Below are 19502 nucleotides of genomic sequence, written 5' to 3' on the forward strand. Positions count from 1 at the left end.
TATTACTTCTTTCCCTGGTAGAAATCATCCTGTGCACATATTTTCAGCTTCACATTTCTTTTTGTTTCAGCTGTAGGTGATTAAAACATGCCAGGAGAACAAAGCCAAATAAACATACAGAGTATTAGTTGGCTGGCTTTATGAAGTTTGCTTTTATTTTCTGTGTTAGGTAACCGAGAAAATTCTGTGTCTGGATCCTTATTTCCCAGTAAAGCAGAATAAATACAGGCTTAAATATAATTACATTACAGCTAGAAGCTAACCTGTGCAAGAGTGGTGTTATCAAAAAGAACTGCTGCTTAAGATCCCTCTGCAATTCCAGTACTGCCTAAGAAAATACAAATCTGTCCTCACATGATGTAAGAGGCATTACTAGAAGAAAAAGGCATCTGTCCCAGAGGACACTGTTCCACAAAGGGAGCTCTGCTATGACAATCTCTAAAGTGTTTTAGGCTGCTCATCAACATTTCTTGCAGACCAAAGCTTAATATCCTTGCCATCGAGCTTCAAATAAAGAAACAAAATCAAAACCAGTCCCACTCTCTGTCAGTAGCGTTTCGTAAACTTGCTGTTGATGGATGTTGATCAGGGATTCACATCCTGCAACGGGGGAAGCCCAGCCCTCTCAGTGTCCAGAGGGACATAACCATGGGGAATATCATGACGAAAACCAACATAACTGTGCTTTGGGCACCTAACCCAATGGCTCGTGGGGTCAGGCTGCTCTGGAGGGCGACCCAGAGTAGATCTAGTTTAGATGCTCTGAATCGGCCATCAGAGGAGCTCCTCTTTCTCTGCCAACTGCAGAGAGAGAGACCAATCTTCAAAGTCAGCAAACTAATTTTGGGCCTCAAGTGGAGTGGTAGGACTGCCTCCCACTGTATCTGTAAGCAAGTAAGACAAAGCTGTAACACAATGTCAACTTTTCTCCCAAGCTAAACATCCACGTGGATCACTAAATCTGGACAAAGCAAAAACTGCTTAATTTTCTCTCTTTTTCTTTTCTTCTCCTATGTGTGTCTTATCTTTTTTTGTGGGAGTCAGTCCTACAGAATTATAGTCCTAAATTTCAAGTTTTATATCAATGCCTATTTTCCACACTGCTTAAAGTTTTTGCAATAATATATATATGTGTGTGTATATATATATATATATATATTTTTGAGTCAGGAAGGTCAAACAAATAGGTATTTTCATAGCTGAAGACCTTTGAAAAACATATTAAATGTGGCCACCCTTTTAACTCAATGATCCCACATCAGATGTGATTTTGTATGGAAACCCTGGCGGAAGGAAAGCTATTCTTCTTTCACGATAAAATCCAACCTGAGATCACTTGGTATCAAAGTAGATTTATCTACATTTTTGTCCATTAGCATCAACAACAGGCAGAGAGGCACCTTGATCATTCAGACAAGACTGCTGGACCGTAAACTTACCCTCTTCTATGCTGCACTGTCTTCTCTCCTGGAATTGCTCTAGGCATCTTTGCTGCCCACCAAACTCAAGCAAGGAATCTGGGCAGGATTGCCAGCAGAGGAATGCCGTCTTTTAAACGCCCAGAACAAGGGACAAGGCCTTCAGAGCCAGCTGAAGCTGCCAGAACACCAGCTTCTCCTCCTCGCCCACACAATGACAGCATTGTGTGGGGAATCCAGCCCACTACACTCAGTCTCCCGCTCTGAAAACCCAGCTACAGTGATGAGTCAAGTCAGAACCAAGGAGCTGAGCTTTCGGTGACAGCCAGCCCTATAATTGCTTATACCAGCTGGATAAATCCAAGTTGCTCATTTTGTACGGAATTTGTTTGCGTGCGATCTAGCAACACCCAGAGAGCCAGGGTGGGGAAAGATTTCAGAAGTCTTTGACTGAGGTCATGGAACATGCAAGTAGATTCCAAAACCTGCCTCTGAACTGCCACACAGTTTACAAAATGGAAAAGTTGTAAATAAGCTGAATATTGTCAATGTACTGTATTTTACACCTAAAAAGACGGACTACCTCTGGAATTTTTCTTGCAAAACACGAGTGTACTGTGAAGATCAGTTTGGTTTTGAGATTCTAATACATAAACAAAGCCATTGACAGGCTATGATGCACATAAGCCTTTTTCAACATAACACCCAGAAATAAACACAAAGACAAGATTTGTTCTTAAAAAAAAAGGTTTAAAACACCAAAAAAATCCTGACTGCTGAATTTAACTGACCAAATTGAGAAAAAGCTCACAATATCAACCTTCTGAAAGCTCCCAAATTTCAAATTTGGAAGGCAAGAAGTCAGCTAATCTAAATCCACAATCACAAATAAAATTTTCAGCACGAAGATACTAAAATTAGAAAACAAGATAGCTTAGAATTATTTAGACAGCTCCTAAATTTTCACTGTGGTTCATAAGTGCACTTTATGAAATACTCCAGCCCCTAAAAACCTCAAAAGATTAGTACATCAAAACAAGCCACAGAAAGTCTTTCTAGTGGGGCACAGTACTGAAGACTCTGATAATGAGTAAGATAGAAGGATCACTTAAAAAAGGGGCACTTAGAATACCAAGAGTTTGGCAAAGGAGGTTAGAAGGTTGTTGCCAGGTACCTGAAACAGTACGGTCCAAGGAGTCGGTAAAGGGGGAGGAAGTACAGGAAAAGGGACCGAGTGGACACCTAACCACAACATGAGAAAATCACAGCAAGGGTTTGACAATGAAGGCAGCAAAAGGCAGATTCTGGAGGGAAAAGGACAACACATTGTGCAAATTACAGTGCTGCAGATCAGAAATGATGTCATCATGGCACGATGCTGAAAAACTGCACGCCACGACATTACAGTTGGTGATGACACAAAGAGAGAGGATGGGAAGTTCTGTCTTCATGAACTCCGTGTCTGAGGTAGCAGTGAGGTTAGCAAGAGGGCACACCAGGGAAAGACAGCAGGAGAGAAAGTCAGAGATGGGGGTAACTTTGGAAATCATCCATGGGTGGGTGACAACTTAGGGCAGACAAAATCTCCAGCACAGCAGTTCCCAAATCAAGCATCACAAAGCCATAATCACCACCCACAGCTCTCCAAGGGCTCATGGCTGGAAGGATCCCCATTAAGAATACACCCTTTACCGGCAGAATCTTGCCACTACCTCCTCCACTGGTCTACCATAAAACAGGTCAGTAGCTGATGCTTTGGAGATGGAAAACCAAAGAACTGAATCTCAGGGAAAAGCACCAGGGAGTGGACAAAGAACCATTTAAAGAGACACTGAACAAACAGTAAGCAAAGTAGGAGAAGAGTCTGAAAAGCCCTGAAAGCCAGGACAGAGAAAGCCTGCAGAATCAAAGGCAGTCACCAACCCAAACCCTTGAGGACAGAAAGCTCTCCCTTTGACCTAGACGGAGACTGCTAGTGATCACTGTGACAGCAGCTTCGCTGAAGCTCAAAGCAGAAAGGCAAAGGAGAACCAGAAGAAAACGAAGGGAGAGCTAGCACAGAAAAACAAAAGCAATGGGGCCCTAATTAGATAAATATGATACGAGCAGAGTTTTCCATTTGTGTTTCCCTTGAGAAAAAAGACTGCCAGGAGTTTGAAGCGAAAGGTAAATGAGTCAGAAAGGAAAAAGGAAAAGACTTGAGAAAAGGACCTCAGGGCAGAGGGAGGTGCAATGCAGGAGGGTAAAAGGAGTGAATTTAAGGTTTAACATAACAGAACATAGATTGCAAATCAGGTGAAAAAAGAAACAGCGGAAATAAGAGTGAAGAAAGAGAAAACGGCAACAAGGTCAGCAGAAAATAGGGGGAAAAAAGAGACCTAATACTTGATTCAGCTGATATTTTAATCTAGCTTCTAATGGAATAAGCTTTGTATAACCCAGCTGTCTGTAAGCAAGGCCGCCTATCCCCATCCCAACAGCTTTTGAACATGCTGGTCAGCTTCCGTGAAACTCCAAATCTCAAAGAAAATGAAGTTTGTTGAAATTGCATTGAAACGTGTGTTCAGGTAAAGGAGAAATAAATCCGAGTTTCTCAACTAGACAAAAGGCTGTAACATGCATTCTTCCTTATTATTGCTCCCTGATTCACCACAGAATCAGCATGAAACTCCAGCTCCGTACTGAGCAGAAGCCTTCAGTGAAACACACGCTCTCTAATAAAGCTGGGTTAACCAACTGAACAGCAGAGATCCACAGGAGAGAAGGCTTCCCCAGCGACTGTGCTTATTTAAACTTGCAAAGCACCCAGCTAAATTTTTGTATGAAGAGGGCTGGAGACATGGAGAAACATGAACTGATAGTGGAACCAAGGGTGAAGGTAGACTTGAGTACAGGCTGGAGCCCTGACGGTTAGAAATGAGAAGTACAAGGTGGCAACTTATCGTACAGGACCAAGAAATGAATGTGTGAAAGCAAGTGTAGAGTAAAAATGAATGAAAAGAAAAATAAACCAAATGGTCCAAAAGGGCTCAGGAGAAAAGGGTAACATTCTTCAGAGAAAGAGTAGAAACTGGCAACGTAGAGGTTTCTGAGGCTGTCTCTGGTGTTGTGGCCACGTACTGCTGTCATCCAGCACACCACTTCTGTCGACCTGAAAGCTCAGGCAACTTCCCACAGCACATGTAGCACATGACTGTCCACCAACGGGACCACTGGTTGACTCAGCGGTCTCATTGTGTTCTTTGCCAGGTTCTGGCACTCACTAAAGAAGCTGATTCCATCAACGGAAGATTTGCAAAATCCGAGTCCAACCTGTTGAAGAGCTACCGTCAACTAACCCACATATTACCAGTCTCAAGCAGCTAAGTTACTGCTTTGGAATCTCGTTATTTCTCATAGACTGACAGATTTTGTATGTAACTATTTTTTTTTTCTTTTAACAGCAGCTATTTCTAAGTGCGGAATTACCCCATCTTGCAAATTAGCAAATAAGCGAACATGATTTTTTTGTTGGTGAATAATGGCTAACACATTATAACATAGACTTCTTCATGTACTTTGACACGTGCGGTCTTGCTTTAATTATTTATGAAAATGCTTTGCAGTATGCCAATAAAAGCCCTACAGTATATGTGACCTCTCTGCCAGAGTCTGCAATTACGTCTGTGCTTAGAGGGAAGGTGTAGGTGAGCAAATGACACCACCATTTGTGTGCTAGCATCTGAGTATGATGAGATTTCCTGTTCAATGAAATCAGCTACAGCATATTCTTACCATAGTTATTCCTAATAGACACTTAAATTTCAATAGTTTTGTGGCATCTAAAAGAAAAAAAACACAAGACACTGTGACCAAGGAAAACCTCAACACCAGAAAGAGATTCTAAAACTGTGGTGAGCTTAGTTACTTTCAGTACTTCAGTATCTATGGTTATAAAACAGGGGATAAAGCAGACTCTAATCCTATAGTTTCCTGCCTAATGACATAAACCCAGGACTATGATATTTTACGTCACTACAAAAGGCCAGTAGCATGGAACAAGCTGCAGGTTCAAAGGATAAAGTAAAAATACCTAACCGCACAGTATCTGAAAAATATTCTAATGTTTCCTACAAATAAACCAGCAAAATACCTTTTATTACTTTATTCTAGTAACTTTATTTGTATGGATGTAGTGCCTGTCACATTTTCGTCATGCATTAGAATCTTCACTGTACTAAGCACTACACAACTATTTTAATTTGATGTATTAAAATCATAGGTCTTTTGTTTAATCATTAAAAAAGAACATTGCATTAGGGTACCATAACAAACAGAGTTAACTACAAGAGCATCTGTCCTATGGTATCTCTTCTTTAGCATTTTTCACTCTTATCTTCTTCCTTGCATACGTAGCATTCACTGTATGTACACCTCTAATTATTGCCATACACACATGGTTTAGCTGACATTGCTTCTCTGATGTGCTTCTAGTCTTCCGACATTCCCCACTTTCGAACGGCGTATCGTGTTACCACACCCTATGGATAGTCAGTTCATGCTCTGACAATCACAGCACTGGAAAGCAGCTAGCAGATGTGCCAGCACTGTAGTCTGCCAGATTACATTTTGCGAATACCACCCTGCTAATCCTCAAATTCCCAATTTGATTTGAGATTAGTTAGATAGTTAGAGACTATGCCAAAAATTTCCAGATGATCAGATCCTTTTCCCAAATTCCACCCCCTGGATATACAGAGGTAGCAGCACACAGAAAAATCCAGGCTGAGAGCAGACAGCGACCATGTGAGTTCTCAGACTATACAAGACAGACATTGAAGAGTCTCCAAGTATTTTCAGTTTATTCTTTGATTATCTCTGCATCTATGATCATATTATCATATTAGTCAATACTTACAGAAGTCCCTGAAAGACATACTTTGGCAGAAGTTATGAAGGGAAATCATTCCAGGCATGATGGTCATTTACGGGGCTTTACTCATGAATCAGAATTAATTCACAGAAGCAAGGCACAAGTGTCTTTGGAGACAACCAAGTCACACCAAATTTCATTGCTTTGCCCCTCCCTAAAATCAAATGCAGTCCTATGAAAAGAAAGGGAGATGACGGCACTCACCTTGCATCCCTCACAAGCACTGACACCATAGTGATATCCGGATGACTTGTCTTGACAGACAAAACAGGGCTTGTAAACTCGAGGGGGTGGAAGCGGTGAAGGAGGGCTCGGAACAAGTTCCTCAGAACTGGTGCTCTGAGTTTCAACTGCTACAAAAAAGAAAAGAAATATAATCAAATTACTCATGAATGAATTGTAAATAACTGTTTATGGTATTATAACTACCAAACTGGCCCATATCTATCTTTGTACAGCAAACATTCATTTGTCTTTCCTAGTAAAAATTAAAGGGAACTAAAGTAAGCCCAGTAGTGGCAGGACTACATGCTATATAGCCTCAAGAGCTTATTTTTAAGTATTCGATCGTTTTTCATGATCCAGCTACTCAACACCACAAAAGCTTCAACTCACTTCAGATATGGGGCTTGAATTTCTTACCAGGCTCCAAAAATGGACAACTTTGGCCTTATGTTCTGGTTTCAGCCTACTGAATTGCATGAGATCCATGCGTGCGTGCTGGTATCAACCTGCAGTGGGAAACTGCTTGTGGCACGTACCCTTCCAATCGGTACAGAATTTTGGGAGAGCTCTCATACCTCTTGCCTTTTTCTATGAAAGGTAACAATTCCAACGTGCAGTTCTGCCACAGCAGGATAGCAACATGCATCAGGACATCAGAGACAAAATTACCCAAACAAGTCTTCTTTCTTTTTTAATCTGTAAAATTTGTTTGTTTTTTAACCTGTAAAATTTGCACAACCTAGCAACACTTCCTTATCTACCTTAGCATTTGGAACATCAGGAAACCTCTCTGAGAAAAAGCTACTTACATATTATGATCCTACACCCCTTTATTGCCTTAATATTTCTAGATGGTCGTTTGTTTTGAACCTGCTGAAAAGCCAGTTGTACCTCTCAGGGAAAGGATGTGAAAGCTCTACAATGTGAGATAAGACACGCGAACTACATCTTTCCAAAACATCTGCATTAGTTTTTCTGTGATATGCTGTCATCATTCCTCACATTTATTGTAGATGTGCAATATATTTTCATGTTTCACCTAGCCATTCTGCTGCTTCTCCGATAAATCCCTCTAACTTTTCAACAGATACACAGAAACGACAAGATCTGTGAACTCCAGTCTATCCAGAAATATTAGGCACTATCAAGAAAGCTAAATCTCAAGAGTACTAACAGCAGGCCCTAAAGAATATTACTCAATGGAAAATCTTAGACAAGATTTACTGTACATGATATTTTTCAGATTACAAAGATGATACATTTGTATTAAACTCATGATTCATTGTCAACTCATGTTCTGCAGAATTCACAGAGGGCATCACAGAGCACGATGCAACTTCTGATTACTTGTGAGAGAAGGGCCTCTTTCTGCCATTTTTACCTGGGTCAAGCCACCGTCAACTTCAAGGACAAACATTTCTTGAGAAGAGAATAAATGCTAGAGTGAAGTGTTAAAGGCTCTGATTCTAAGCAAAGAAATATCTTTCCAATGGGAACAATTTATTTCTACATCTAACAATAATGAGGCTGTGAAAAAAGAGAGAAGTAAAAGAACACTTGGCTCCATAAACTGTGAAGTTAAGACAATGTCCAGAACTATACTTATCTTTTTCAGTATTTAATACACTGAACCTTGGCAAACCAAAAATCTACAGGTTCCTACTGCACCAAGCAAACAAAAAGTTTTTTCTTAATGAAAACAAAGATGAGGATGATCATTTCTTTTCAACAGCAATTTCTGGTATTTAAGAGAGACAGATAGTGCTCTGTTATTGATCTCCGCACAGTCATCCTGCTTGAATCAATAATCTATTAGTACTTTTAAATTAAAGTTAGATTCATCAAATGCCCTTGAGAGGCCTCAAACGTTCTGTGCCCTATTTCATGCTCATACATGAATTATGGTGGCTTCCGATCAGTCTGTCGAACGATAAAATTTCAGCTTTAAAACTCTAATACTAGCCGACAATGTGTTTCGTATTAGCTCATTCAACTCTCCCAGTCCATCTAAAAGGCAGTTTTTAGGCTCCCCATGGGAAAACAAGGTTGTGTCATTCAATAAAACAACTGCACTCCTGCAATCCTTCTGTGATTTCAGTTTGGGGAAAGCAGTCTTTGAGGAATAATACCAATACACTTCTGCTCGTTTGATGATTTCATCCTAAACAAGCACTAGCATCCAACAGCAGCATTCAAACCACGAACCATATGTACAACAGAGGTCTGTCAGGCACTGGCCAAGCACTGGGAACTTGCGATACCCAGAAGAGATTAAGCAACCAGTTCAGTTCATAAACACACAACATGGCAACTGAAGAGCTGAAGATACCACTATAGAAATTTTTTCTGGACAATTTGATAAGGTATATGAGAAGGAAAGAGCCAATGTAAACCTGAAGACCCTCCCTAAAACACCCATACTTATATATATATATATATATGCCACTAAAAGGGCTTAATCTATTCAATATAATACTTGCATCAGCTGAACAACTGTCCAGAGAGTTTGATTTTTTCTAAGAAAACCCAGTTTGGGAACATTCACTTTTGATCACAGGCAAGATGCACAGCACAGCTTTCTGGAGCAGGCTTAAACTCATGCTACACATGTTCGATTCTTACTCTGGCTTCTGACTTACTATTCTTCCTTGGATTTAACCTTGTTAACTCTTTATTTGAAAATGCATGTACCGACAGCATGGAAGAGCAGAAATCCGGTGCAGGCACCTGTAGCAATTCATGCCTAGCAAGTATAAAGCGTTACTTCTGTATCATGTCGGTGGCTAGTGGATCCATGACAGCAGCCCTGCTGCCTTCCCTGCATGTCTGTAGTTGGAAGGTGGAAGAAAAAAAGGATGGGGGGTGGACAGAGGACATTTCCAGAAGAGGCATTTTCAAAGCAGTTTCAAAATTTTAGGAAGAATTCAAGGAAGAAAAAAAAAAAAAAAAAGGCAACTTCTTTCTATGCCCTGCTGTCTTGTCCTGTGGGATGTGACACTTCAGGGTCCCTACTCACCTGAGAAAACAGAGCCTGAGTGCCGTCACCCAACACCTGAATGCTGCTTAAGCACACAGGGACTTTCAAACAACTGGTCACTTCACAATTCCTAAGATGTCTGAAATATTTCTGAAGGTTAGATAAAGCAGCAGATAAGATCTTTAAAAGCACAGTGTGCTTTGTGAGAGCTAATTTACTGCCAGCTAAACCATGCTGACAGATGGAGGAGGTATTTTACTTTGTGACCAACTAGAAGCAGGCAGGCATTATGAAATACCTTGCATTTTGCTAGAAACTCGGATTATTAAGCTTGTATGTTAATGCACACTTCGGACAGTTGAGTCTTAAAAGAACAAGAAGTTGTAAAGCAAATGGCATTTCCTGGATAGCCTCAAGGGAATTCTGAATACTGAGCTCAGGGTCCCTGGTGGGAAGCAGCAATTTCAGCTAATTAGGGTGAATAGCAAAGTGTTGCATTTGGTCAAAACATTCTGTTAACCCTCATTTTTGTTGGCACCAACAAGAGTCTGGATTTTTAGCCTCTCTTTTTTTTTTTTTTTTTTGTGAATTCACTGCAGGAGCGCGAGGCACACAGCTCACATACATTAGGCAGAAAGTCAAAGGAAACGCCAAAGTTCAACTAAAGTACAAGTAATTAGAACCAGATTCTCTGCTGCTTGTATGTGTGCATTTGATTGTAGAAGTTATTTATAAGCCTCCAAACTTTTGAAAAAATAACTATATACTGTAGATCATTTAATTTTTATGTCTCGTCTGGAAAAAAACAGTCTGCTTTTAATCATCTTCCAGGAAAGAGCCAGGAACTGGGAAAGTGGGTCTCAATTGTTTCAATACAAATTTCTCTCTTTCATGTGCCACATAAAACTATACTATAAAATTAAATCCAAAATATCATTTACTCAACTCCCCCATCCAATTTTTTTTTAATAAAAAAACCTCTTTGAATTTGTCATGCTTAAATAGTTTGCATTGTTAGGAGGGTTTTTTTCTTTTTGAAACTGTTGTTTGGAAGACAGACAAGGGGAGAAGGAAAAAAAAAGAAAAAAAAAAAAGAGTGAGAGAGAAAGAAAACATTATCATGGAGACTTGCCAGCCTTGACTTAGTAACCTGGCCATGACCCTCCAGCGAGTGTGTGTTTGACCCGGTCACACATGACTCTGGCTGCGTACTGTTGCTGGGTTATAAGTCCCAGATATTTTTATCATATATACAACAGGTGGGGATCACAGACAACCGAAAGAGGAAAACAAAGTCTTCCCTTGTGTGAAGACTCCCATTTTCTCCCTTGCAAGGACAACAGCACAAAGCGAAGAAGTTGTGCTCCTATTTCACGTGGGGGTGCGCGCGGTGCCGCGTCGCTGTTTTACCCCGGGGCTGACGGCGTGGCGGGGCAGCGGGCTGAGGGCAGGAGGACAGAGGGAAAGGCTCGGGGGAAACCACGTGCAAATGTTCAACCAGCGCAAGAACGAATTACCAAACTGAAACATCGGAACCGCAATCAAAAATCTTTCCTCACAGGGCTGGGTATGCGTCGAGGCTCAGGAGGGAATGCTTTTTATTACGAGTGAACACAACATACCTAGATTAAAACATACTCCAGATTGAGGTATTACTATCAGGATTTTCAGAAGTACTTAAGAAAGCATGTTTTCCACATTCAAGGGTTTCTTTTTTATTGTTTGCATCTTGCTAGCTGCACACATCTGCCTTAAAGCCATGATGTTAAAGCTATTCTATTTTAATTCTTGATTACAGTTCTTCCAGCTCTAATTTTAATCAAGTCATAGTTCATCTCTACAAGATTGTCTAGGTCTCAAAAAAAAAAGGTATTCTTTGGGCTGAAAGCCAAAAAAAGCCTCTAAGTCTTCAAGTTCACTTTTAGTCTGAAAAGGGGCATTCTACTTTCAACAGACATCAGAAGATGAAACTTTATGACCTGGTTTCTGCTTGAGGGTGCCCAATCCAAAACGACTCCTTTCTGTTATTTTACAAGCTAAAAGAGTATCCTGTGAGTTTTCACTCCATGCTGCTCAGGATTCCTACAGTACAACTAAAACAACAACAAAAATAGCAAGAAGTACAAGTTATGGAGCTCAGAAGCCAAACCTGCAATGTCTTACTAACGGACAAACTGCACACAAGGTCACCTAAATGGTGCCTGGGACCAGGTCATTTTGAGAGCCATGCCTAGGGCACAGGCTGCTGCTGCCAACAGCTCGCTCAGACAAGGTGCAAGCCCCGATAGGCGCAGTCGACTTGGCAGAAGCCTCTAAAGCCAAAGAGCTTTTGCTGTTAGGACTCTTGTCAGTGAAGGAGCGCTATGGACAGCTGGCTTCTGTCCCGTCACATCTGGGAGAAGAGGGGTCCCGCTGAACTCTGCCCTCCCCTTGCGAGTACGCGAAGCAGCTAAGCATGCTCGCTGCTCCGATAGCCTTTCCCTAATGAAGTTCCAAGAACAAATTTGGCCATTGCCCCACTGCAGGCAGACATACCATCAGGACAGGATTTTCTTCCCCCACCCTTTTGCATCTCGTGTATTTAGACAGTATGCTATTTTGGGCAAGGTCTCAAAATATGCTGTACAGTAACCAGCGCCACAGGACCTTCAAGTGCTACTCCAATGCAAATAATAGTCATGAACGTGATCCTGCCAAGCCAAAAGGTGTTTGAAAGAATGAACCTTGAAAGGCCTCCATAACCTTGAGGAGAGCCACTACTTGCAAAGCAGGTCCTCAGAGCTCTTTCATTTTAACTGTTTTAGCATTTCAGTATTAAAACACAGACTAACTTCAAAGGATCAGTCTAAAAAAACCAAACTTCTTCATATTCAGCAAATGCCTTTGCTGTGTATACCAAGTTGTATTTGCCAACTGGAATAGCAGAAAAGAAGTGTTTACACACGCCTGTTGCATCTCCTCAAGTTTGGAGCTGGGAAAGAGCAAGCTGCATCATATTCCTCCGTGCCTTTCATCAACAAAATTGCCAAGTTTCAATTGCAAATCTGCAATGTTAACCAGCAGAGTCATGTAACGTAAGCCAGCAGAGTCAGTGGATACTGATCTCGGCCATACGACTGGAGCATAGCCCTTTGAAACCTCCATTCGTATCAGGTAATTAGGGCCAGCAAATAAAGTTCAGCATCCAACTACCAGCACAGCAGAGCTATCCGGATTTGTTTGCAGTAAATCAGAAGCCAAGTGCATTTATCTTTTGGTTATCCTTCTGTTCTAGTCTCGTAACACAATTTCTGTTCCTTAGCAGCTAACAACTTCATCTGTAGCACAGATTTTATCATTCCCACAAATATCCTCTGTCAGTTGCCCAGTGAAGGGTGGGGATTCTTTTGTAACATACTTTTCCGTAATGCCACAATCTGGCCTCTTAATTGACCCATTTGTTCAGCATGCTAATTTGGTTACCTGACTTTAGAGTGTCGTTTCTTAGGGCACTCCAGGGGCCCCACCTGCCAGCGCATCTTCTCGGGTAACACTCCTGCACAGATCACAGACACCCCGACTGACGTCCCCCCCATGCTGTCCCCGCCAGCAGCACAGCCTCCAGCACTTCTGGTCCTGCCGTATTCAGCAGCACGAAAGATTCTCCTCTCTTCTACCTACCTGATCTATGAGCGTGGCCCCTGTCACTCCAGCATGTGAATATCCCATGAGCATTCGTATTTTTACCTTTGTAACGCCTAAATGAGATAAGGGAAGAGCTATTCATCTTACTTTACAGGCGGGACACAGAAGCACTGACAGCCTAAGAGCTTGATTTGCTTGGGTCTTAAATCCTAGAAACATGCAAGCAGTGCCCAAGTGGGATTTCCAACAGCAACCGACAACCTAGCTGTAGCTCCAGCAGTGTCTTCAAGACACAGCCTTACGTGTCTTGCCCCAAGTTACACACGGGATACACAGCAGGGAACTCGGTTAAGTCTGTGCTCAGTCCCTCTAACACAGGGGCTCCAGAGCAGCCCCAATTCAGCGTGTGCACCCCGCTCACCTGCCGACTGCAATTCAGGCCAGGGCTGGGTGCCTTCTGCCCCCGAGAGCCACCACCGCTGCCGGCAGGGAGCTCAGGAGAGATGATGAAAGGCTTGTCTTAGTTGTCTGATCTCCACAGCCAGCTAAGAGTCAACCTCTGGTAGAACTACCCCACCACATACACAATTACACAGGAATGTCCCGGCAGGCGACAGACCTGCCCCGAGAGAGGTCCCGAATCCTCTCCCGAAGGCAACTCAGCAGCTCCCGTGGACGTGGGTGCTGTGACCCACCCAGGTGTAAGCAACACGAGCAACTGCCACAAAAACCTCTACTCTCGACTACACTGTTCAAGCCAATGCCAGCCTTGTATACCACCAAGACGTAAGCCTGAATCTACCAGGCTAGTCTTACACACATCGAGCACACATGATCTGCCCCGACCAAGTATTTCTGAATGAAAACTCCCTGAAACCTCCTGCTGAAGCTACCGCATCATTTTGTTGCGTCCCACAGGTATTCTGAGGGGGACCCGCTATTGCAACCACCTCCGGTGCTTCTCCCAGTAAAGCCAGCACTCATGGTGACTACGCTCTCTACACACATATTTACTACAGTTAGCTGTAAAGAACAACGAGGAGGCTGCAGTCCTTAAGAGCAGACTCAAATTCTGCAGGTTTGCTCAGGAGGATATTTTCAATCAGGAGTAAGGTTTACCCTGGTTTGCAATGCCTGGTTCTCAAGCATCAGCTCTACTAAACCTGGGGGAAGTATCTATAACTAACATACCAGATTTGTGTTTGTATCGTCTTTCCAAAGAAAATGATACTGTTTTTCAAGCTGTTTCTTTTTTTTTACAGTTATATCAGCAAAGCATTTCTACATCTGAGTTTATGTGTCTGTGTAGCCGGAGAGATGCATTCACACCTGAGCAAACGTGGAAAGCTTGTCGGGATTAATTATATCAGGGACAAGAGCTGCGTCTGGTTATACCTGTGTTACTCTCCAGGCAGCGAGAGTTAATGATGCGCTAGTAACTGAGAACAGGAGCGTCTTTCGCTAAATAAATGGCCAGGCAAGACACCACGAGTGAGCCAGGGTGAAAGTACGCATACAGACAGGATGGCCGGAGGGTTTGGCAGGCACGGCGGAGTTTACAGGGCAGCAGCTCATCAGTTTGTATTAGGAGCCTACCTTCAAAATGAAAAAGAAAACATGTTCAATGAAAAAAAGAAATCGCACGGAAAACTGAAGAAAAACATCCGAAAGATGCTAGCTCTGTAGTTTTTTCAGGTCGGTGATTTTCTGCCTGGCCACTACCATGCAAAATCGCATCAGTCTCAAGTGAAGATTCCGCATTACTGCAAAACTGAAAAATAGGATCTTCTTTAAAAAAATTTCTGTAATTGTGCTACCATTTGTGTGAAGCTAGATTTTCCTTTGAAAGCGAACCTTTCTTACAGTTCAGGCCTTGTTTGCTTTACCAGAGAATTCCCAAGGTCAGATCCTCATCTGGAATAAAGTGGTGTAGGCAAAGAAGTGACACAAATTTAGAGAGGATGACAACTCTGGCCTCTCTGTTCTTTATTTATAAAAGTGGAGCTTATTTCGATGTCCTATTGATACAACTGTGGCGACACAAATTCAGCATGTTTTCCCTGCAGGATCAAAAGTAAGAAAAAAGGCACATTGTGAGGGAGAAAACACTCAAAATAACAGGGGCCTGATTCTTTTTTCAGATACGTTTTACAGTCTTGTCACCTCACCGATTCCAAGAAAGACTCTTGGCTTGTAAACATAAATGGGAGAAAACTCAGATCCAGTATCTTCAATAACAAATAAAAATTGCAAGGGAAATGAAATAGTTACTCTAATCTCTACACACCAGATATTTTACTGAGTCATAAAATCTCCATTCGCAGTTATTAAATGTTTTATAGTGTTTTGAGGACTTCTCTTTTATCTTCAAATCTTTTCAAGCATCCAAACAGAATAATTCAGAGAATGATTTTATTCTTGAAATCTCGCCTCCTATCCAAGTCGGTATTAGTTTCTGGTATTACTACATCTGCCAAATAAATTTTTTATTTTCCATATATTCAACATGTTCTTGTGACACCATTCATCATGGCTTTTTACTGTGGCTTGAATCCAGCAAGAAAATGAGTGTTTTAATATCTTTAATCATGTAATACTATTACACAGTTGTTCAGTACCACATGAACAAAATAAAACTGTTGTGCTTTGTTTGGAAATGCAGTAAAACTGACTTGCTATGCAATATTTTACATATCATTTTATTTCTGAAACTTCAGGACCATTAATTCAGGACATTTTGATCTTTAGGTGTTTTTAAATCTTAAAATTAATAGAGTGACTCAACAAGGGCCAATTCAATGATCAAAACTATTTCAAGTAAGTGTAATAGCAGTTAAAACGCTTATCATCCCAATTAATTTGTATTACAGCCACACTGCTGGATATCACTAATTGATTTATATACCCTCCTTTCTATACCCATTTACAAGGGCAATTATGAACTCCTTCACATATGTTCAAATGGGTTACATTAGAATAATACCTAGAAACCAGACTGCTGAGCTTAAAATCTTTAAGAACAGGTAAATTCTTCATTAATGGGTATGCTATCAATCCGCTACAAATGGCCTATAACCTTTAAGGCGATGCACAGTACTAATATTTCACTTTTCATGGGCAGTTTGGGGTTGACTCCAGTGATGAGCTCTACCGTTATTTTTAACTGTTTTTAAAATTGCATATTGTAGGCAGCAATAAACACTTACAAATTAGTATTATACCATCCACAGCTTTCTGCAAAGCATGGTTTCTACAAACAACTGAAAACGCATACATCTGTAAATAATAAGTATAAGTATGCTGAATTTAATGAATAAGGGCACTAAAAGAAATTGAGCAGTAGGGGTTCAGCAATTAGAGTAACTGCCCATTTTATTAAAAATGTATTGTTTCCAGCTTTTGCTTTAGAAGGCTTTTATTGCTCTGCTAATTCTAAGTTTTGATTTCCTTAGAAAAGGAGGTCTAACCCCTTATTTTGTTTGAGAGCCACCCTGTCACACAGCCACCCGCCTGTTTTTACGAGGCAGCGGGCAACTGCGAAGCTTCTACCTCATTGCTCAGGATCCCACTCTCGGGCCCTCGCCACCAACCTTTTTTCCTTGGCATTATGCCACCCCAAGGTACGAATCTTTCTCGAGTAAGGTGTCGTCCCGCAGTGGGGCAGGGGACGGAATGGGCTGAACCAGCGAAGCCTGGGGCCGGGAAATGGAGCTGCGCGTTTCCTCCCGCAGAGGACAGGGCACCGAACGGACTGGGAGAGGCAAAGGCGGCTTCTTAAAACCGAGCAGATACCCCGGTACACACCTCCCATGCCCCGAGCGTTACTGCAGTGAACCCCTGGGGTACCTCTGCCTGTATATAGATGTTTTATATCCACACAGCTTACTTCCCTAGTAAAGTGTGAGGACTATTTTTCACACCAGCCTAATTGCACCCACATTGCTTTGCTGCTGCGACTGTGGGGGTATAATTAAAACAATACATTACTTCCATTTAGACACGACATAACAGGAAAAAATGGCTTTCATCACTTGGGCTTATCTGCAACTAGAAGGGCAGTCAGACCAAAATTTAACCTTTCTGACATCCTCCAGTGCTCCTACATCTGCAACATCTGAGAGCAAAACAGGGACAGAGCCTGTCCTCCTCCATCCCCTCAGCACGCCAGACCAAGACAGGGCATTACTAAGCGCAGCTCACCTCAACGTTTTTGATGCCAATGTAAGAAATTCGAGTTCATGGAATATTTAAGAGCTGAGCATCGCCAGTATCTTTTGAGGGGGGAAATAAAATAGTTTTTCAAGCTGTAATGCTTGCCTGAGCGGAATTTCAATATTTCTGAACGGAATATCTGCCAGACAAAAGATGACAACGCAGTGGAGAAGGTACCACGAAAAACTAAAGACACTAGCAAATTTCCTCTCCTTGTAATTCAGAGCCCTTGTCATTGAGTTTACATATATGTGATACCTATTTTTTAAGATTTTTATAGGTGCAATTTACTTTCCACTGGTGCGGTTAACCTGGCAAGCATCCCCCTGCCCCTTTCAGAGTAGGTGCAGCAGAAGCTGAATGCTGGGAAGGAGCTCAGGGTCCTGGAGCAAAGTGGCAGCAATGCTGCTACTGGGCTCACAGCACACCCCTACTCTCTGCCTAGAAGACCAAAGATCAATAAAATAAGACACTCACAAGACACTGGTGAAAGATGAGGACCGCAACTGGAGAGCACGTTTCCCAGTATCGTGTCCTCCTATTCTCTACCTGCAGTGGATTTTCCTACTAAACCCTTGGAGTAAGGAGTTCTCATACTTTTACCTGTCTGTCATCTGTTGGTACCATTCTCATTCGGAAGAGAAAAAATATGTACACACTGTACTGTAGGGAAACACATACGTGCAAATAGTATTTTCTAGTTACCTGGTCTTTCTTCTTCAGTCCCTACTTTCAACAGTGACTTGGGGTTTTCTGCCCAGCCACGGTGCTCGCAACTGACTGCAACATCCCAGCCTTACGAACAGGAAAACGTCAACTGTATTTTATACAGAACAGGATAAAAAGGAAATACTTTATTTCCAAAGAGCTGGACAAGCAGCTTTTAGTCATGACACCTGATTTCCCAAGAAACGAAAGGCAAAGCTTATATTTTGAAAAAAGGAAGTTAGTTTTTTCAAGTGAGATTCAATTCCAGAAGATCTCTGGCTACTGTGCTTTAATAATTTAAAAATGTCTATATTATGATTATCCAGTATTACACATATCCATACAAGTACATTTCACAAAACACGTATTTTTAGGGGAAAAAAAACCTTTTCCTGCCATGTTTGAGAGATTTGAGCCATCATTTTCTGTAGAAATTAAGCTCATTTTTTACAAATGCTTTCCCAGTTGTCACGGTTGGAAATGTATGTTATTAAATGCAAATTCACTCAGTGCCACCTTCTTGAATTTGCTGAAGGACAGATTTAGTCCCTCAGCTGATACTGAGAGGATTCTGAAGCCACAGCAAAGCATAAATGACAACACACCGAGGCTATTAAAAAAAAATCATGGATAATAATGAAACTGCCTTTAAGACTATCCACTTCACTTTCAAGGCCCAGAAAACCTCCAGCCTGTGGCACTAGTACTTCATGGAGTGACTGTGACAAGGCAGAGCAGCCATTTTAAGGAATCAGTAAAATACAATGGCATGGGGTTGTCAGACATCATTGTTTTTAATTTCTTAGTATTTGCACCAGTCTGACAACTGTACAGCAGCGTACAATTGCTCCAAACTGTAATATAGCTAGGTATGCTTTCCACAGAATAAGTTTCGTATGCTTTCCTTTACTTCCCTTTCTAAGGTTTGATCCTGTTCTGTCTCTTATTACATGGACCTCTTGGAAATTTTGGGAAATCTTACTAGTTTTTTTCCCACGCTTCAACCCACCAGGTAAGACACGTATGTCATCCAAAGAGACCACTATAAAAATAATAATTAAAAAAAGAGCAACCTGTGAACCCGAGAGATGCTCTCTGAGCAAGCACACCTCTGACCAACCTCCCCCTGCGGGCAATCCCAGCGCACGGGCAACCCCGGCGGGCCAGGGGCCCGTTGCTCTGCACAGCCCTCACACCACCCAGGCACAGGGGAGACCTCGCTGCTTCACGGCACCCCCGGCATTTGCAAACCAGTTTTCCTGATCACTGCCTTCTATTGTTTCCTGAGATAAGCAGGGCCCCAGTGAACAATTAAAGCTTTCAATAAATAATCTGTAAGCACATTCATTTGATTTACTGTTATTTGATACAGCAGTTAGTTTCAATGGGGCAGTTACTATTGATCACATAAAGTACTACAGACAAA

At 41.8% G+C, this 19502-nt stretch overlaps 1 protein-coding gene across 6 annotated transcripts in view; it reads right to left on the reverse strand.

The window, feature by feature from the left end:
* RARB (retinoic acid receptor beta) overlaps positions 1 to 19502 on the reverse strand; it is a 346244-nt gene that overhangs the window by 63614 nt on the left and 263128 nt on the right. For all 6 annotated transcript variants that reach the window (XM_075418996.1, XM_075418995.1, XM_009938783.2 and 3 more), the window contains one exon: positions 6535 to 6683. In XM_075418996.1, the coding sequence (XP_075275111.1) occupies positions 6535 to 6683 (149 nt within the window). The remainder of the gene's footprint in view (positions 1 to 6534; positions 6684 to 19502) is intronic.

The sequence above is a fragment of the Opisthocomus hoazin genome, chromosome 4 (assembly GCF_030867145.1).
Source record: "Opisthocomus hoazin isolate bOpiHoa1 chromosome 4, bOpiHoa1.hap1, whole genome shotgun sequence".
NCBI classification, from domain to species: Eukaryota; Metazoa; Chordata; class Aves; order Opisthocomiformes; family Opisthocomidae; genus Opisthocomus; species Opisthocomus hoazin.